The sequence below is a fragment of the Nyctereutes procyonoides genome, unplaced genomic scaffold (genome assembly GCF_905146905.1).
Source record: "Nyctereutes procyonoides isolate TBG_1078 unplaced genomic scaffold, NYPRO_anot_genome, whole genome shotgun sequence".
Lineage (NCBI taxonomy): Eukaryota > Metazoa > Chordata > Mammalia > Carnivora > Canidae > Nyctereutes > Nyctereutes procyonoides.
This window is the reverse complement of record NW_026575148.1, coordinates 7,372,609-7,391,468: the sequence shown is the minus strand read 5'-3', so window position 1 is coordinate 7,391,468 and position 18,860 is coordinate 7,372,609. Positions and strand designations below refer to the sequence as shown.

Genomic DNA, 18,860 nt, shown 5'->3' with positions numbered 1-18,860 from the left:
AAGCTGTGGAGTAGGCTCCTATATATCAGAGAGAGGAGTGATGAGTATCCCCAAGTTCCCCCGAAAGTCTAGTCTCTGAAATGGCCTAGATTTGACAAGGTCTCGAATCCTACTTTAGCTGTGGCCTTCAGCAGTCCCACAGGCTCTGGTCCACTCAGAGATCCCCATAATTTAGTTCTGAAGTTCCCACTCATCCACCCTCATCTGCTCTATCATACACAACCTGCTTTTTTTATTAAGTTTCTTGCATTAGTGCCCATGGGGGCCAAACTGTTATGCAGACTTACCAGCTACGAACATAAGAGCACCTTCCTATATCTTTTTCATTCTTAAGTATATGGTTATTGGTAGAAATAAAATTTGTATCTAATTTACACCACCTTCCAGAAATTAGACTTTTGAGATTTTAAAGATGTGAAAGTTGCTTGGCAACATCTTGCTCTCAGATCTTTTACAGGAAAAGCCTGAGATTAACTCAGGCTATACCATCTGCATTGCTGCTGCTCTGAAAACCACTGAGGAAAGGTGACATAGAAATTCAGAACTCTGTTTCGTCGTCATTCCTTAACCTCCATCCCCACCCCGGTTCCATAGCTGGAAAAAATACTATGGTATACATCAAAATTCACCTCTGGGTCCCAAAATGAATGTGATTTGCTTTGAGGCCTGTCTCTGCCCCAATCTGCATAATACTCACCTAGACACACACCATAGAATAGTGGAATAGTGGTTAGAAGAAATTGTTGAGAAGTCCTGCTGTCATTCTCTGTCATGCTCCCTTTCTTCCAAAGACCTGAGGACAAAGCTTGCTTGTCACTGGTAGTTAGCAGCCTGAGACCCTTATCTACCTGTGAGGTATGTATATATAAGAAATAAGGGGGAATGGTGAGGACTACAAACACTCCAGATTAGTGTTACTTTGTTTTGTTTTTCTTTTAGGTTGAAAACTATACCAAATAAATTAAGTAGGTAATGGAAAGAAAGAAAGAAAGAAAGAAAGAAAGAAAGAAAGAAAGAAAGAAAGAAAGAAAGAAAGAAAGAAAGAAAGAAAGAAAGAAAGAAAGAAAAAGAAAGGAAGGAAGGAAGGAAGGAAGGAAGGAAGGAAGGAAGAAAGAAAGAAAGAAAGAAAGAAAGAAAGAAAGAAAGAAAGAAAGAAAGAAAAGAAAAGAAAGAAAACTATACCAGTCTTTTCTCATTGTTATTGATGGTGAGGGTTTTGGAACTCATTAGGAAAACTGAATTCTCAGAGACCATAACTACAAAGGTTCATTTTCTTTATACTGAACCGATCCTTTCTCATTTTGAGAGTTCTTAGTAAATTATTATCTCTTTCTAAGCGCTGTTTTTTAATTGATATCTGAAATAGGCATTCCAAAAGAAGTATTTTTGCTTATTTGCTGACTTTATGATCTTTAGAAGTTGAAGAAATTAATTTTCTGTAGGTACTTAAATCTTCATTCCCTCTCTGACTAAATATAATTTAAATATGGCTCAGGTGCACTTATATGTCTTTTATTATTGTCTGATCACAAGTTTTAAAAAAAAGTATAGTGTTGCAAATAAGTTGGTTCCTTCCATTTGATATGAATTGGCAACTTTTTATCCTAAGATATTAGTTTTCCTTCTACTTCATTAATATTCAAAAGTCACTAAAGTCAGAATTCTCTGACTTCTTTCCTAAGGGATCTACCTCTGTTTTTGATCTATGGTTTCTAAACGTTGGCCCTACTGACATTTTAGACTAGATAATTCTTTGTTGTGGGGGCTATCCTGTGCACTATAAGGTGACAGTAGTACCCACCCAGACCATATGTCCCCAGGGGGGCAAAACTGCAAAACTGAGAGCAGCTGTTCTGATCCATGTGTAACACATACTTCCAAAAGCTTCAGTGGGGATCCAAACGCTTTTAACTTTTTAAATCTGATTCTTCTGTATTCAGTTTCTGTTATTTTAAATGACTGCAGTGTTTTGGGTTTTTTCTATTCAAGATACTTTTAAAGAAAGAGTATGAAAACCCTCCATGCCCACCATCAGGGCAGACCCTATTATTTTAAGGAGCACCCACAGTAATTAATTCACACAAGATATTTTTGTTATTGAACTTTCCATATTTACACAAGATACTCTGGTTGTGTGTTTAAAATTTTTTTAATGTATAGGAAGGTAATTTTTACCTTAAAATGTATAAGCATTACTTCAGAAGAATCACAGTTTAGAGGATGAGAAGAAAGGAAAAGTCTACATTTAATTATTATAAAGGTTTGATAACAGCTTTCTTGAAATGTTCTGTTTCATATATGTCTAAGCTTAAGGACTCCTGTAATTAAGGTAAAAGTTTTTAGTGAAAGGATACTGAACATCTATAGAATTTTAGTAAAAAGTCTAGTCACTCTTGAAAAGTAAAGATAGAAAAAAACTGTATGATTCCACTTTTTAAAAATGTAATTTAGAAACTCCTCAAAGGGCCAGTCTTCCATACTTTGCTGGGTGAAGTGCTTCTGCATCTCCAGGCCTGGGCTGCACAGGAGTTAAGACCTTAGACCTCCAGTGAAACCAGAGCCTAGCCTGGAGAGGAGCCTGCAACTACTGTGGAAATCTTCCCACCCAGGTTAGGCACATCTATGTGAGGCTTAAGGGGGGAGGAAAGTGGAAGTTAAGTGTGTGAGAGCTGGAGAAAGGATTCCATTCAAGCGTTCACACCTTCTTTACCTGTCCACCTTCTCTCCTGGGCCTTTAAGGAGGCTTGACCTACAGTACACATTCCTTCTCTATCAGCAGAACCCTGCTGTTCTTCAAAATATAGAAGCAGACAGATGTCAGGGAGTGCTGTTAGACACTAGCCTGAAGGTGGACTTTCTGTTCCCTTATGTCTCACACAGCTCCCATTCTCCCATACCTCTATAGGATTAAGATGTAATACATCGCATTCTGCTTCACCAGTGTATGTGTGCCAACTAGGCATTCAGTTTGCACACCCTCAAGGGTGTGCAAGAACTCATAAGACAGCCTGATGAGAAAAGTAAATTAAGACCTGCTCACAAAGTTCCACCATTTTAGAGCTAGGGGAAAATTTGAGAAATAAATAAAAGTAACTTTAGGGACCAAAAAGTATAATTTATAGAGTAGATGATAAATGTAGAAGCTTATTACTCTAGCAGTTGGGGGATCCCTGGGTGGCGAAGCAGTTTGGCGCCTGCCTTTGGCCTAGGGCGCGATCCTGGAGACCCGGGATTGAGTCCCATGTCAGGCTCCCTGCATGGAGCCTGCTTCTCCCTCTGCCTGTGTCTCTGCCTGTGTGTGTGTGTGTGTGTGTGTGTGTCTATCATGAATAAATTAGTAAAATCTTAAAAAAAAAAAAAAACTACTCTAGCAGTTGGAACTAATTTATTTATTTTTTTTTTATTTTATTTTATTTATTTATAATAGTCACACACAGAGAGAGAGAGAGAGAGGCAGAGACACAGGCAGAGGGAGAAGCAGGCTCCATGCACCGGGAGCCCGATGTGGGATTCGATCCCGGGTCTCCAGGATCGCGCCCTGGGCCAAAGGCAGGCGCCAAACCGCTGCGCCACCCAGGGATCCCAGTTGGAACTAATTTAAAATAAGGAGTCAAAGATCATTTAAATTCATGGATGACGGAGGTTGAATGGAGTATATTATGTAATATTCATTACCTACGGTAAAATCTTTACGTTAGTATTCTAAATCTCCTCTGAAGAGATGTTTTTTATTTATTTCTACCCCTTGTTCATTCATTCCTTCAAACATTTATTGCATGTCTGCTATGCACTAGACACTGCAGATTATCTTCCTTCTTAGTTTACGTTTTGGTTTTGGTTGGGGTGGAGAAGGCAGGTGGGCAGTGGTGGTTGGAATTGGTAACTTCAAACAAACTCTTTTCCTTAGGTCAAAGGTTAGGTGTCTTTTAGAATGAGCAAGTAAGAGTTGCTTGTAGGGTGTCCTGCGTGGCCCAGTTATACATGCTCATGCTTACTAGCGCATTCGTTTATGTCTGTCTGTCGCAGCCAGTTAGTTCTGAGTCTTAATCTGACCATAATGGAAAGGGCAGCTTTGCGGGGGGCGGAGGAATGAGAACTGGAGAATATCCCCCCTCCTCGTCTCCTAAATTACTAAGACTCTGTGTATTGGGGGGCTGGAAAACAGGAAATCATATTTTATATTCTTGCCAATGAATCCTTTTTATAAAATTATCACCTTACACCAAGGTAGCCCCTGTAAATCCAAAAGAAAGGTTTTAGGAGCTGGAAAGGGTGGAGCCATTTAAAGACAGAAGTTTTCAGTTCATTTGTTCACAGATGTTTACTGAGGTCCTACTATGTACCAGGAAAATATGCCTAATACAGGGGCTCAGTGATCTAGAGCAACCCCGTCCTTTCACTTTGGGGCCTACCCATCTAATAGAGAAACAACCTTGAGTAAGAGCATAAAAAACATTTGCCTTTTCCACAGTGTTGCATGGGGCTCAGCTTTGGAATACCCCACAGAATCATCTTTCCAGGCTGCTGACCCTATTCTGTAAACATGAGGGTAAGAGAATCTTAAGGCAGAGAAAAATACCCGTCTGTGTTTTGGTGTGAATGTTAACTATGGCATTCACCTTATGCTGCTAGTAATTCTTGAAAAATACTACTCAAAGAAACAAGAATTAAAATGAAATGTGCATATAATTAGAGGGTAAAGATTGGGACATAGACTCTGTTCAGAGATCATTTAAATATCTAGAAGCTATTCATCAGGAGGAGCATGCTAGCCAGAGACAGAACCTTGCAGCTCAAAAGAGAAAGAGCTTTTTTAGCAAATTGACTAATAACTCTTCCCTGTGAACTGTAATCATTTGCTAGTTTGAAATGAGGGTTTCTCTTACTGATCTGAAGTGATTACTGACACTTAAGGGTAGAAAATGGAAATAAGAGTGATGTGGTGATTTTTAGGTGTACTTGCTTGATTCCTTCAATGATTTGGTAATTTAAATGTTCAAGAGGGCCTGCATATTAAAAATGAAGGTCACTTGTAAAACAGTTAAGTCAGTTATCAGATCATTGTTTGTCAGATTTATATTTTGAGATGTTTCTCTTTTTCCCCTCACTTTAGCTTGTCAAAATTCCTAAGAATGATCCCCCCAATGAAGTGCATACTTTTAACTTCTATTTGTCAAATGTGGGTAAAGACAACCCTCAGGGCAGCTTTGACTGCATCCAGCAAACATTCTCCAGGTAAGTGCCTTTCAAGATATGCTGAAGGGAGAGTAATTTTTCGAGAGTTTTTTTTTAAATTAATAAAATATATAATAGTCATTCCATAAATGTTTATTGAATTGAATTATAGAGTTCTTTTATTTAGAAATAATTGAGCACCTACTATGTGCTAGTAGTTATATTTGTCACTGTGGGATACAATCATAAAAATTGTAAGGTTCTTGCCTTCAGAAATTTTTAAGGTATAGATTTTTTTTTTATCTATACAACAGTTTTTTCAAATTAAAAACAAGCTTAAGAATTTTTTAAGTTTTTATTCACTGTATTTATGTAAGAGTACCTTAATGTATACTCAGGGTTCATACTCAAGAGTAAAGGAGTAAAAGAAATATGTACCTTGTATATGCCTTTCTTCCCTGTGCAAGCCTTGTTTTAAGATAGGTTTTCAGAAATGGCTCATGCTGCAACATAATGGAAACTAGAAATTAACCCCAGTATAGCAGTCACTTCTAATTTAAAAAGAAAAAAAAGGAGGGAGGAAGACAAGAATATACACCCACATCCCAGGGTACCATGGAACCCTTATCTACTTAGGTCCTCCGTAAACAATAAGCTACTTGTTTGACTCATCTTTGCTGTGGTTGTTTCTTATTAAAGAATGGGTGCCTTGAGTAGGGGGAGTTTGTTCTGCCGGTGGTTAAAGACAAGGCCTTAGAACCCCCAACATCCCGAGAACATTGAAATTGGCCCAAAGTGCCCCAAGCTATCCATCCCTATCTCTCATCTGTGCAGTACTTGAAACTGTGTGCACGCTTGCTGTGTGTGTGGGAGAAAGGAAAGGAAATCTATGTTGCAAGGGAGCTTGGGAGGCAGAGGTACAAAAGAAGATACTTCACTAAAAGAGTTCTAAATTTCTGCTCCCATTTAGGATAACTAAATAAGTTTCTGTTCTATCTTATATGCCATTTTCCCTGAGTAAATGTTAATTTTGCTTTTTAAAAGTTGCCCACCCCCAAATAAAGTTTTTGGTATAAATTGTGTATGTTATAGATTATATAGGCTTTTCTATACTATGTCCTGTGATAGCTATTGGCCATATGTGGCTATTTACATTTCAATCAATAGAAATGAAATAAAATTTAAGATTTAGTTATTCACTCAAATTTACCACGTATTATTGACTCAGTAGCCACGTGGCTAATGGCTATCATAATGGACAGCACAGATACAGAACATTTTCACAATTACAGAAATTACTGTGGGACAGCATCGCAAAAGATTACAGAATCATCAAGTATAAGGGTCCTTGGTGATTGTGTAGTTCAACCCCTTCATTTCACAGATGATTTATTCATAGTTACACAGCTGGTTAGTTGGTGACAAGGCTGAATAAGAACTGAGTCCAGTTCTGACTGGTATTCTTTACACACCACAGGACACACCAATTTCAAATTCTTGTGGTGCTATTACTTATAATGCTTGTCTTTAGAGAATTACTTTATTATAGTGAGAACACTTTGACCTCAAATTCAATTATGTCCCATTAGAAATTTTATTGAGGAACAATCCCCTCTTTAAAATAAGTGATAGGGCAGCCCGGGTGGCTCAGCAGTTTAGCGCCGCCTTCAGCCCAGGATGTGATCCTGGAGACCCAGGATCGAGTCCCACGTCAGGCTCCTTGCAGGAAGCCTGCTTCTCCCTCTGCCTGTGTCCCTGCCTCTCTCTCTGTGTGTCTTCCATGAATGAATAAATAAAATCTTAAAAAAATAAAACAAGTAATAGCATCATAGGTAATATGGTTTCTTTCTTAGATCATAAACACCCTGTGTGTTTATTTCTACCTTTCTTGTTTGGAGAAAGATTTAAAGTCACTTACAAAATGCTACATGATGCAGCAGGAAAAATGAAACCATTATTGTGAGAAAATTGGGGTAAAGACAGTAGTATGATCCAAGTGTGTTTTATAAAAGTATGATCCAACTATGAAAGTATGATTTAAGATGCTTTATAAAATGGTTTTATAGAAGTATAAATTGAAATTTGCCACTGTGAAAATAAAAGCCCTGAAACTTTGAGTTCTCAACCTGGCAAGCAAATTTTTTTTATGATTTTGTGTTCCACCTTTTCTGTTCAATTGAATTTTTATTTTCCCCATGGATCTTGTCTCTGCTATAGTTCAACTTCTCCTTGAACCTCACTTTTATCATACCTAAAATGGAGGAAATCCCAAAGTTAAAATTACCTTTCAAAAATTCTTTAAATCTGTCCATTCACAGCCCTCATAGTTTAAGGGCAAACAGCCTTGTACGGTAGTAATGCACAGCCTATTATAGGAAACTGAGCCAGGCTAGAGAAAGACTCTAGGAATGCTTACATGCATATGTCAAAGAAATTAAACTTCTAAGGTAACTCTGTTGAAAGGGGATGAGTGGACAGTTCTAGAGAGTATCTTCTTGCCTACAGGGTTTAGCTCTATTTTGTTTAATAGATCTGTTTCTTGACTTTGAATGGTATAAGCTGTAACTTCATCACGATTGGCAATAAGTTCAGCTTGTTCTATTTAAATTACTTAATAAATAAATTAATAATTTCCGGGGAGGAGATGCTGAAGTTCAAACTTCCTGCCACCAAATCTTCATACTGTAATCTTTTTCTTCCCACTTCTCCTCCTCCATCCTGCTTCCTCTGAGGGTTAGACCTTCCTCCTTCGCTTCCCTGATTTTTTCAGCATTCATGCATGCTCAAGTGTGTTGCATAAAAAAATGAAAAGAAAAGCAAAAGCAACTTGCATTGCACTTACTCTGAAATCTGGCTTCATGCTTCATTCAACTGAAACATGCTCCCCCAACAGGGCCTTGACCTCCTTGCCACTGAATCCACTGGATGCTTATTGGGTCCTTATTCTCCTGGACTTGTTGCCAGCATTTTACACTGTTGATCACTCTGATTCTTGAAGCATTCTATTCCAGTGGCTTCCATGACACGTTACTCTTTGAATTTCCCCTTACCTCTTTGGCTATACCTTTTCAGCCTTCTTGGTCTTCTTTTCATCTTCCTCTTGCTTAAATATTAGTGTTCTTCACAGTTGGTTCCCTCCTTAGACCTCTCTTCATTTCCTCAAAGTCACCATGTCCAACACCGCATTCATTTTCTTTCTTCCAGCCCTACCTCAGTGCCTCAATAAATGGTAGCGCCACACACCTAGTAGCCTGGGTATGATCTTTTAACTTGTTTCCATCTCTTCCTGCAGCTAATCACTTACCAAACCCTGTCAATTTTTTCTGTTCACTATGTCTGGAATCTGCTTACTCTTCTGCATTCATACTGCCCCACACCAGTTCAAGCTCTCCTTGCCAGTAATCCATCAGTAGCCTCCTAAGTGGTCTCTTGCTTTCCCTTTTGTGCCCTCTATCTCCCAATCTGTTCTTCATCCAAACTGATCCAGATATTTCATCCAGGATGAGATATTTTCTCTCCCCTGTTTTCAGTCTCTGTTTTTCTTGGGGACTAAGTCCAAAATCCTCCATAGCCCTATGTGATCTTCTTCTCATGCCCTTCAGCCTCATCTCTAATTGTCCTTTTCACCTTTCTTTGGCCAAACTGAAAACTTCCTCCTTATTTCTCCTAGGCCAGCACAGGTTAGTTCTCCTCCCAGAAAATTTCTTTCCCTCCCCACCCCACACCCCCACAGCCCCTGTAGACATCCCTCTAAATCAGCTTCGGCATCACTCCCTCTAGGAAGCCTTTGCCTTGGCCATGATCCAGGTGAAGTACCTTCCTGGGGGTTCCCTGCCCCCCTGTCATTTGTCACACTGTGTCATAATTTCCAGTATGTTCATCCTTGTCACGCATTAGACAGCTCCTTGAAAGGACCACATCTGTCTTAGTCCTGGTCTCAGTCTGACCCTCACATATTGCCTGGCCTAATAAATATCTTTTGAGATTTATTTCCTGCCTAATGAATATCTTTGAGATTATTGAACTGTTTTTTTAAATAACATTTATACAGTTATTAGAAATTTATAAAAATTTTATCCTATTTCTTAGCATCATAACAAAGCTAGTTTGGAAGTAGAGTATCAGAGCTATAGTGACATTTTCATTACTCCCATATTCCAGTCTGTTTTAAGGCCATAGTAATTTCTTTTTAAAATACCAGTGTAGGGACACCTGGGTGGTTCAGTCAGTTGTCTACCTTTGGCTCAGTTCATGATCCCAGGGTCCTGAAATTGAGTCCTGCTTTGGGACCCCTGCTCAGCAAAGGAGTCTCCTTCTCCTCTCCTCATCTCTCCCTGCCGCTGCTCATGCTCTGTCTTTTGCTCACTCTCTCTCAAATAAATAAAATCTTTAAATATATAAATTTTAAAAAGATAACATGATCCCTTAATATTAGCGTAATACTTTGAAATAGAGCCATCTTCTGGGCTTCATGATTTTTTTAAATAAAAGTTTTTCAAAAAATATTTATAAAAATCTCTTGACCAGTATTTTCTTTAATATTACACACACACACACAAACAGGTCATCTTATGTAGAGATTTAACAAAATGGTAAATAGAGTCTACGAATGTTTAAGATATTTGGGCTAATAATAAATCATAAATGTTTGGCAATATTTTGCCTGAAAATAAATTATCTTATTAAAGATAGCATTTCATTGGGTCCGTTTCATCTAGTCAGTTCTAAAGCATGCATATTATGGTTCCACTAAAAGTAAACTTTAAACATTTTTCATATCAGTGGTAGATAATTTTTTATAAAATGAAAGATCTACAGTGCTCATTGAGTCTGTGGTCCTCAATACAAATAATAATTTTATCCAAAATTTTACAGATTGGGCCTTTAAGAGTTTTACCTATTAAAAATGTAGGGGGAAGGAAGTGGTTATGGAATGGAAAGGAATTTAAATATTTTACATTTCAGCATTTTGAATTATTAATATTAGTTATTTCCAAATTGCAAATCTATTATTAGGGCTACTGATTTTAGAATTATACAGTTCTCACTTGCCTTTATTGTGGAAAATGAGGGATATCTCATAACAAAGCCATCGTCTTACTTGACAGCTCTGGAGCCTCCCAGCTCAATTGCCTGGGATTTATACAAGATAAAATTACAGTGTGTGCAACAAACGACTCGTATCAGATGACACGAGAAAGAATGACCCAGGCAGAGGAGGAATCCCGCAACCGAAGCACAAAAGTTATCAAACCCGGTGGACCATATGTAGGTTTGTATAGATATCGTTCTCCTTCTCACTGATTGATTGGAATAATTCAAGACCACTGTAGGTAAATACTGGTAATACTAACTTAATATTAACACAGAATTAGTTTCCAGAACATTTTGAATAACATAATCAAAAATCATCTGTTCTCTTTATACCAATAATAAACTGAACAGATAGAAAAGTTCTACTTTCATAAATCCGGAATCCTTTGTTACTTTTACAATGTTGGGATCTGGTCCTGTTACTTTGCTATGTAAGTTTGTAATAGTGGTACTGTTGTGTGTTCTTTGACACTGAACGATGTATTCAATGATGGACTGTATAGGTCTTGTTTGGCATACTTGTAGGGTTATTTTTACAGTAAAATCTATTAGTAGATTTTAAGATTAAGAGTTTTTCCATTAGTAGAATTTCAGAGGATCTCTGCACAAGGAATTCTTATTGCAAAATATAAAACGTGCTTATAGCAAAGCACGAGGGTGATGCCTTTTTGGTACCTAGCTTGTGATGTCATTCATGGATTCTCATCTTCATCTATCCATTAAGAAGCTGCCCCAGCCCCATCATCTTTATCATCAACTCACTCAAATATCCATCAGACTGAAGGGTAGTAAGACCTGACCAGCAAGATGAGTCTCTCCATTATGAGCAGTGACCCTAACAATTTTAGAGTTGATTGGCAGTGACTATTAACAGTAATAGGAAGAATTATCAGGAGTGAAGATGAGCTCTTTGAGGCTTTGGTCAGCTTAATAACATAAGTCATCATAGGTAAATGATAGAAAGATAGTAATTTGAAAATATAAATGCATACAAAAACAGTTTCTTGAATAACCAAATTCTTTAATCAACATCATTCCATGGCTTGGTATAATTTTACTTCTGTATTTTCCCATTGCTGACCAGCTACAGTACATTCAGCTTTGAGAAACTCCACTGGTGTCTTTAATAAGTATTTCTTTGGAACAAAGCCAGTGCTCCTGGGACTTGGTGCTTAGCTTAGATACATTTAGTTTGGTTTAACAACAATTCATGGCTTCCCCAGGTATCTGTACCCATGGGGTCCAGTCCCAACCCAGTAAGTTACCAGCAGTGAGATTTTTCATCTTCCCTTTCCTTCTGAATGAGGTAACAACTTCCAACCTCCTTTCTTTTTATTCTCACAAGTAACTTTTCTCTGCAATAGGCTAAATCTCAAATTGTTTTTGAAATGTACAAGATGTACCACAGTTACATTTAAGTATGAACAATGAACTTGCTGTCCTTATTGCTTTGAAAGTATTTTTTTTTTATTCTGTCCAGTACCACCATTTTATAAACAGTGAGACAAGTTGGTGTGTTTGATAAAGGAATGGAAGACTGAAGCCATCAAAATTATTTTTTTGTCTCAACAGAACTAGCTGAAAAACTTTACCTTGATTTATTCCAAAGTTTGCCAATCAGCAGTGACCACTGTATCTTTCTACTGAATGACCCTTGGGTATCCCCTCTGGTCACGAATGTGTCTGTTTCGATAGGGTCAGGTATAGTTTATCTGCAAAGCATGTTACACAGCAGATTTCTCCACACCCATAATCTAATGCATGCTCTTCCTAATAGTACAGTAACTGTAGAACTTGCAGGGTTTCTTCAAGGCACTACAATTTTTTTACATTTTTTACGAGTGACCATGTAAAATTTGAGGTTATCTAAACTTTAAACTTGAGCCATATTACATCCATCCCATTCTCAGACTAGCCTGCCTTCCTATGTACACACATGCGTTTGCCCCATGAGCTGTCTCTGCTGTAGTCCCTGCCAGCCAGTATACTGCACTCTGCTGGGTTCTCAGTGCCCTGGTCACTCACCAGCACAGTACATCGATCTTCTCTGGTCCTCCATCTTGTCTTTAACCTCTTCAGCCTTTTGTCCTATGCGTCACATAACCCAGCTCCTTTTAACTTTTCTTAAGATGGTCTGTATACCAACCCTTTAATTATTTTTATTGCTGTCCCTGGACTGCCTTCATTTCTTCACCTCAGAATTCAAAACTTTGATTTTTTTTTTTTTACTTTGCTTTGTTATGGCATGTTTTGACCTTTTTCTTCTAATCTTACCCATTGCTAGTCCTTTACCATGTTTCTTTCCTTTGAGGTGGCTCAATTTGTATCTTCCTTTTTTTTTTTTTTTAGTACCTCAGGACTATATGACTCATTCATTTCTTTTAAATGCTAGTCATTCAGCCTTCAGTACTAATATTACCCAACACTTATGGAGAGCTTGCTGTGCACAAGACACTGGTTAGCACTATACATGAAGTTACTCAGATCTCAAAACCATCCCATGAGAGAAGTTATGATTACATCTCCATTTTATGTGTCATGTAATTGGTATCAACAAATAGCAAATGATACAGATTTGGCCTTTTAACAAATTGTATTATTTTCTTAAGACAATAGGAGATACCTCTTTAGCTCATCATTGAGTATATAATATGAAATGATACCAGGAGCTCACCTTTGCCACCTTTAGAAATATCAGCAGAACAAGGCTTCTCTCATCAGTGTCAGCCTGGGTAGAAGACAAATAGGAATAATTCTGGTCTCACTGAAAGGTTGTGGTTGACATAATTCTAGGCCAAGCCTCTGGCAGTTGAATTAGGGCACAAGCCCTGTTTAAGGGAATAAAGACTATACTCCTAAAGGTCACCCAGGAATATGAGTTTTTATAACTCTTGTAGACTGAAAAAATACAAACTCTATTTTGCATGGGAGGGAGGCAGGAGAGTCTTTAACCTGGGAAACACCATTAGTTCTTCAGAATATTTCCACTTCTAGTCGTGACATTTATATCAGTGGTGAGTACTGTTGTGTTACAATCCTTTCACTTTGTTTTAAAAAAAAAAACTCATATCACTAATTACCACTGCTTCCATTTACCAATATGTCTGCTCACTGATTTCTACCTAAATTCTGGAACTTTATTGAATTACAAATTTTTATTACATGCTAATATTTATTTAGGTGTATAAACAAAACCCAAACAACCTAATTTCTAGGATTCTTTTTCCAATTTTCCAACACCCCCCCCCCATCCTCTTTATTTATAATGGGTTGATACATGTGTGAATGACCTTGGACAAATCATTTAATATCTGTGGACCTTAATTTTCTCAATTATTAGATAAGGGGTATTTGAACTGGATAACATCGAAGGTCCTTTGTATTTCTAACATTTTGTGACTATTAGGTATATATATATATTTAGATAATGAACCTTTCACAGGGAAAAAAGAGCATAAATGTCAAATGGTGGAGATGATTTCCATTGCAGTGGATTATGTATTTAATGATGACAGTCACCCCATCATCAAGGTCCTGCCAGTGTTTTTTAAAGCATTGGGTCAGTGTTGCCAGGGCTTCTGGTCAGGTTCCACAGAACAAACAACCGCAGAAGATGGCTACAGCCCCTGCTCCCTTTCTATTGTACTGTTTTAACAACTTCCTTTTAGATTGTTTACTCAGAGCCTCTAGACAGAGGGATAAATACTTTTACCATCTCATATTAAATGGAGATGCTAGAAGTGGACTCCTTGTTATGAAACAGTGGTTCAGATATAGTCCCAGGTTACCCAACTGTCAGACCCACTGCTGCTGTTTATATAAGGAGCCCAGGGAATTGATTAGCAGTTGGGTCTGGGAAGAGAATTAGGTTCTCCCACTGGCTTTATTAGAAGGTCTTTTCTGAGGCAAATGTAAAAAAATAAAAATAAAGCTTTCTGCCCACTTTGAACCTGACATTTTCTTGCCTTACTTTTCTTTCTATTTTTCCTTTAGCATCTCAGTTCTGTAACTATTTAGAGCACTGATTTTTTTTTTTTTTTCATCTCTAGCTTGTCTTACCTTAAACCAGAGGACTCCTTCCTGGTTGAATAGGCACAGACTAATGGGGAGGCAACAAACAAGTGATCTTTGCATAAAACTCATTTGGCCCAGTGTGCCTGGATTGCTGTATCCATTTAAAGGAAAAAAGAGAGTGGGGCATCTGGCTACCTTAGTTAGTAGAACATGCAACTCTTAATCTCTGGGTCCTGAGTTCAAGTCTCAAGTTGGGCATAGAGCTTACATTAAAAAAAAAAAAAAGAGTAAAAGATAAAAATGAAATAAAGGTAGAGTGAGGGTACTAGGGATTAGGAGATTCATATACCAGTAACAGCCTAGCATTAGGTCCCAGGTGAGACTCCACTGCTGTCATATCCCTGACCAGATTCTAATTTCTTGTTGAACATTATACTTACACCCCTCTTAGGGGCAAAATGAGCCTCCCTTATTTGTCTGCGCTGTGCTTACTTCAGAGAGGGGCCAGGGTAAACTCAGGAGACCTTGGGGGCTCTCCTGAGACTGAGGATCAGAGGTGGGTCAGACACACAGAGGAGGGAGGGCAGCCTGGAACACACTGGTAGTACTGTCAGTTTTTGTTTCTATTTTTATTTGCCTTCCTTTCTCGCTTAAATTCATTCTAAAAGATCAATCATGGTATGTGTGAGCCGAGCTAAAAAACATTCTCTGTCCACTCCTCCCTAGAGAAGAGTGGTAGGGAGGGCTCCATAGTCAGCTTTGTTTGGGGAAGTAGAAGCTACAGGTCTCAAAGAGGAGGGAAGTGTGGAATTTATAGGCATTTCCTAAACTTTTGTGACCCTGGCTTTATTTCCCCCCACACAAATTTCCTATTAAAATTCCAGGGAACAGTACTCTTTGTTAATACTGTTACAACTGAGAAGTGGTAGACTGAAAGGTTTGCATTTGTCACATTAGAACTTTCAGTGTTTCTTCAGATCCTGGCAATGTGGGAATACCACACTGATTCTGGCTCCTCTGCTGTCTACTTGTTATCTTACTGACATTCACTTTGACACTTTGCTAGTCATCAAATACTGATTCAAAGTCTGCTAGGGAACAAATCAGCCACAGCCCTGCCCATGTGCAGCTTACAGCCTAACATGAAGCAATGGCAGACATCAGGTATTTGTTCATTAAAAAAAAAAAAAAAACTTTCCCACAAAGAAGTACATGTAGGAAAACTAGGGTACTAATAACAGAACCCTTTCAAATGCTAAGTGAGCACTTTACCATCTGAGCTTATCCCATTGAAAGCCTCAGTTTTCTCATCTGTGACATGACCATGCCTATTTCGTCAGGTTACTGTGAGGCTTAATGTGTATAAAGGTTTTAGCACCGTGTCCCCACACCACCACGTAATTGATTCATGGTAAATATTAGTTCCCTGCCCATCTGACACTGATCTAGCTATCTCTAAATTAAGAAAACTACAGAAACCAGATCTAAATCTAATGTACCTTAATAACTTTTCTTATCACTGGGCAGTGTTCCTTTAATTTTGAGTTCCTTTGTTGTGCACTATTTTGATCTGATACTTGCAATTCATTATGTCCGGACAGTAGAGAAATACAAGAGCCAGTGAGATATTTCCTTTCCCCTTTATTCTAGACAGGATTGTGTCAAACAGCACCTCTGGCTAGGCCTCAGGACCCCAGCATGGACAGAATTACTGTTCAGTAAAAACTCCTGCCCCATTAAACCGTTTTCAGACCAGACAGACCACAGCACTTAAGAGACTGCTTTTACTTACCCATTGATTCTGCTTGCTAGTCTTGTTCCAGATGCACTTGCCCTACATTGTATGTCATTACCAGCTCCCCCTACTCTTTAACCAGAGGGCACAGAACTGGAGGTTTAGAGTGTACTAAAGGTGCTAAAAGATTCCACCTTAGAAACTATAAAATGAGGGTCTTAAACATTTTAATTCTGGTTTTTTCTTCAGCAAGCAATGGTTACCAGGTTTTGTCAGTGACAAGCTATGTTCTGATGGCTCTACACATCCACATAGTATCCAGGTCACTTCAGCCCACAAATATTTTCTAGAAGTAGCCACTTGCCACTTACCAATGTTAAGTTTAAGCAGAGAATGGGCTAATTACCAAATGGCAGTTGCATGGCAGGAATGATGTGAAGGCCTCCTTTTTGCCATTTTCTGTTGCTCTAAGTCACCTGTGTAGCCTTAGCCCTGCAGTAGAGATGTGTCTGCTTGTCTGGCCCTCTCAGACTGTTTTGAGGTTGATTGGTTTTGGTTTTGGTTTTTGACTCCTAAAATTTGTTATGGCTTATTAAAAAGGAGTATGTCTAGTGGATGCCCTTCTGGGTGTTGACTTCAAATAATGCCCTGACTCCCCTCTTTGTGGTTTCTGAATCCGTGAGATTAAGGTAATTTCCCAGCTCAGCCAAAACTAGGTTCTTAATGAAATACAACAAGTATTTCTCATGTTTCACATTTGCTATATTCATGTCTGCCAAAGAAATGACATATAATATGTAGATTTAAGTTCTGTAAATAGCATGGAAAAACATGGAAATTACTTTATTTCCACTTAATATGAACTACCTAGGACTTAAAATTTCTAGTCTGTTGCTACAGTGTGTTTCACTAATGCACCATATGTAGCTAAGTGACCAGAATAAGTCTATATACATATTTATTCCAATAAATGGTTCTATCAAAACAATGTCAAATCCATAATTTTAGGCCATTTTTTCAAAATGCTTTCTGTTTGTATATCTCTTTAAAGTAAAAACTGAAATAAAGTAGCCTTAATTCCCTCCAGATATAAAGAAGTACCTAAATCAGAGTTGAGGAAACTGAGATGCTCATTATGTTCTTACCTGCGAATATGTAACAATGTCATTTCCCCTGGAATTTAGGGAAAAGAGTGCAAATTCGGAAAGCACCTCAAGCTGTTTCAGATGCAGTACCTGAGAGGAAACGGTCAACCCCCATGAATCCTGCAAATACGATTCGAAAGACACACAGCAGCAGCAGTGTTTCTCAGCGGCCATATAGGGACAGAGTGATTCACTTACTGGCACTGAAGGCCTATAAGAAACCTGAGCTGTTGGCTCGACTGCAGAAAGATGGTGTCAATCAAAAAGACAAGAACTCCCTCGGAGCAATTCTGCAACAGGTGAGACACATGGAGAGAGTTCCTTCCCTGTACCTTCTTGTTGAGAAGCTCATTTAAAAAGTCTTCTTATTGTTATTTGAGGTAGAGAAATTTCAGGATTATCTTGATCAATGGTGTATGAATTATAACTCTTGAATACTAAGTCATCTTGTTTTAAACATTTAATTAAAAACTAATTGAACTGTAGGTATCTATAGTAGGTTTTATAAATTAGAGGGTACTGAATTGTTGAATTTTAAAAAAATTAAGTTCAAATCATTCTCTTCATTTGGATTAAACAAATTTTGCTCTGAAATTCCATAAAAAAAAGTAAGAAGTTTTTGTTATCTGTTTTTTGGTCTTGAATCACCTAAACTATTGCTGTAATATTGATTCATTTATGTAGGTGAGGTTGTATCAGTCTTTGGTTGGTATAAACTAGAATATTTTTACCTACTAGTTTTAAATGCGTCTTGCCCTGCATGCTCTTTCTTTACTCTGCCTTTTTCTACCACTGAGAATGCTGAGATCATTCACTTGTTTTCATTAAGGGATATGAATGAGTATTAGCTTTGATCAGTTACCTTAATATCACAAACTTAAGTGTAAAAGTAGATCATGAATTTTTTTTGAAGTCACTAATTTGTCAAACTATAACTTCCTATACTTTTCATACTGATTTTTGGTCATAAATGTTGATTAGCATTCGAATCAAAAGATACTTTTCTCCAAAGCAGTAACATTTCCAAAGTTCTTAAATTTCACCATTAAAAAATACAAACTTACAGGTTTTCATTAATTCGAAAAATAACACTTTTAAGTCTTTTTTCACCTATTCCCTTACATTCAAGTCATGATACTAAAATGTTTTGAAAGAATAAAACCAAAATTTCCAGTTCTGGGTTAATCAATCTCCAACGTCTTGGGCATTCTCAAGGATCTTATTAAATTACTTGAGTACTTTTTGGAAAAACTTAATTTAAATCCATATGTCACATAACAGTTTTAAGAGCTCAAAAGACAGGATGAAAGAATGAATAAAGATAAGAATGCATGTGTTTTCTTTAAATTTTTTATTTGGGGACGGAGGGAGGTTCAGGTTACAAATCACAAAATACCTGGTGACTGAATCTACAGAAACATTGTAAATGATCTCCTAGGTTGGAGGATAAGATGAAAAAATGATGGCAAAGGCAATTTTTTTTTTTTTCGGCAAAGGCAATTTATTCACAAAGAGGCTACTACTGGTGTCAGTAGTTATGTAATTATGTATATGTATGTAGACAATAAAGATTTTTAAAAGTAGGTGTGCTTAACTCAGCCGCAAATGGGACATAAGTATCATTAGCGTTGATCATTTGGCAGAATCTAGAGCATAGTCTCATCCTAACTGCAAGTTAGAATCTTCTGTAGAGCTTT

General features: G+C 37.7%; 1 protein-coding gene across 1 annotated transcript in view; it reads left to right on the top strand.

Moving 5' to 3' along the window:
* Positions 1-18,860, top strand: part of ELL2 (elongation factor for RNA polymerase II 2) — a 70,115-nt gene that overhangs the window by 37,101 nt on the left and 14,154 nt on the right. Inside the window, exons 3-5 of the mRNA XM_055312791.1 lie at positions 5,114-5,235; positions 10,284-10,447; positions 17,203-17,462. Of these exons, the coding sequence (XP_055168766.1) occupies positions 5,114-5,235; positions 10,284-10,447; positions 17,203-17,462 (546 nt within the window). The remainder of the gene's footprint in view (positions 1-5,113; positions 5,236-10,283; positions 10,448-17,202; positions 17,463-18,860) is intronic.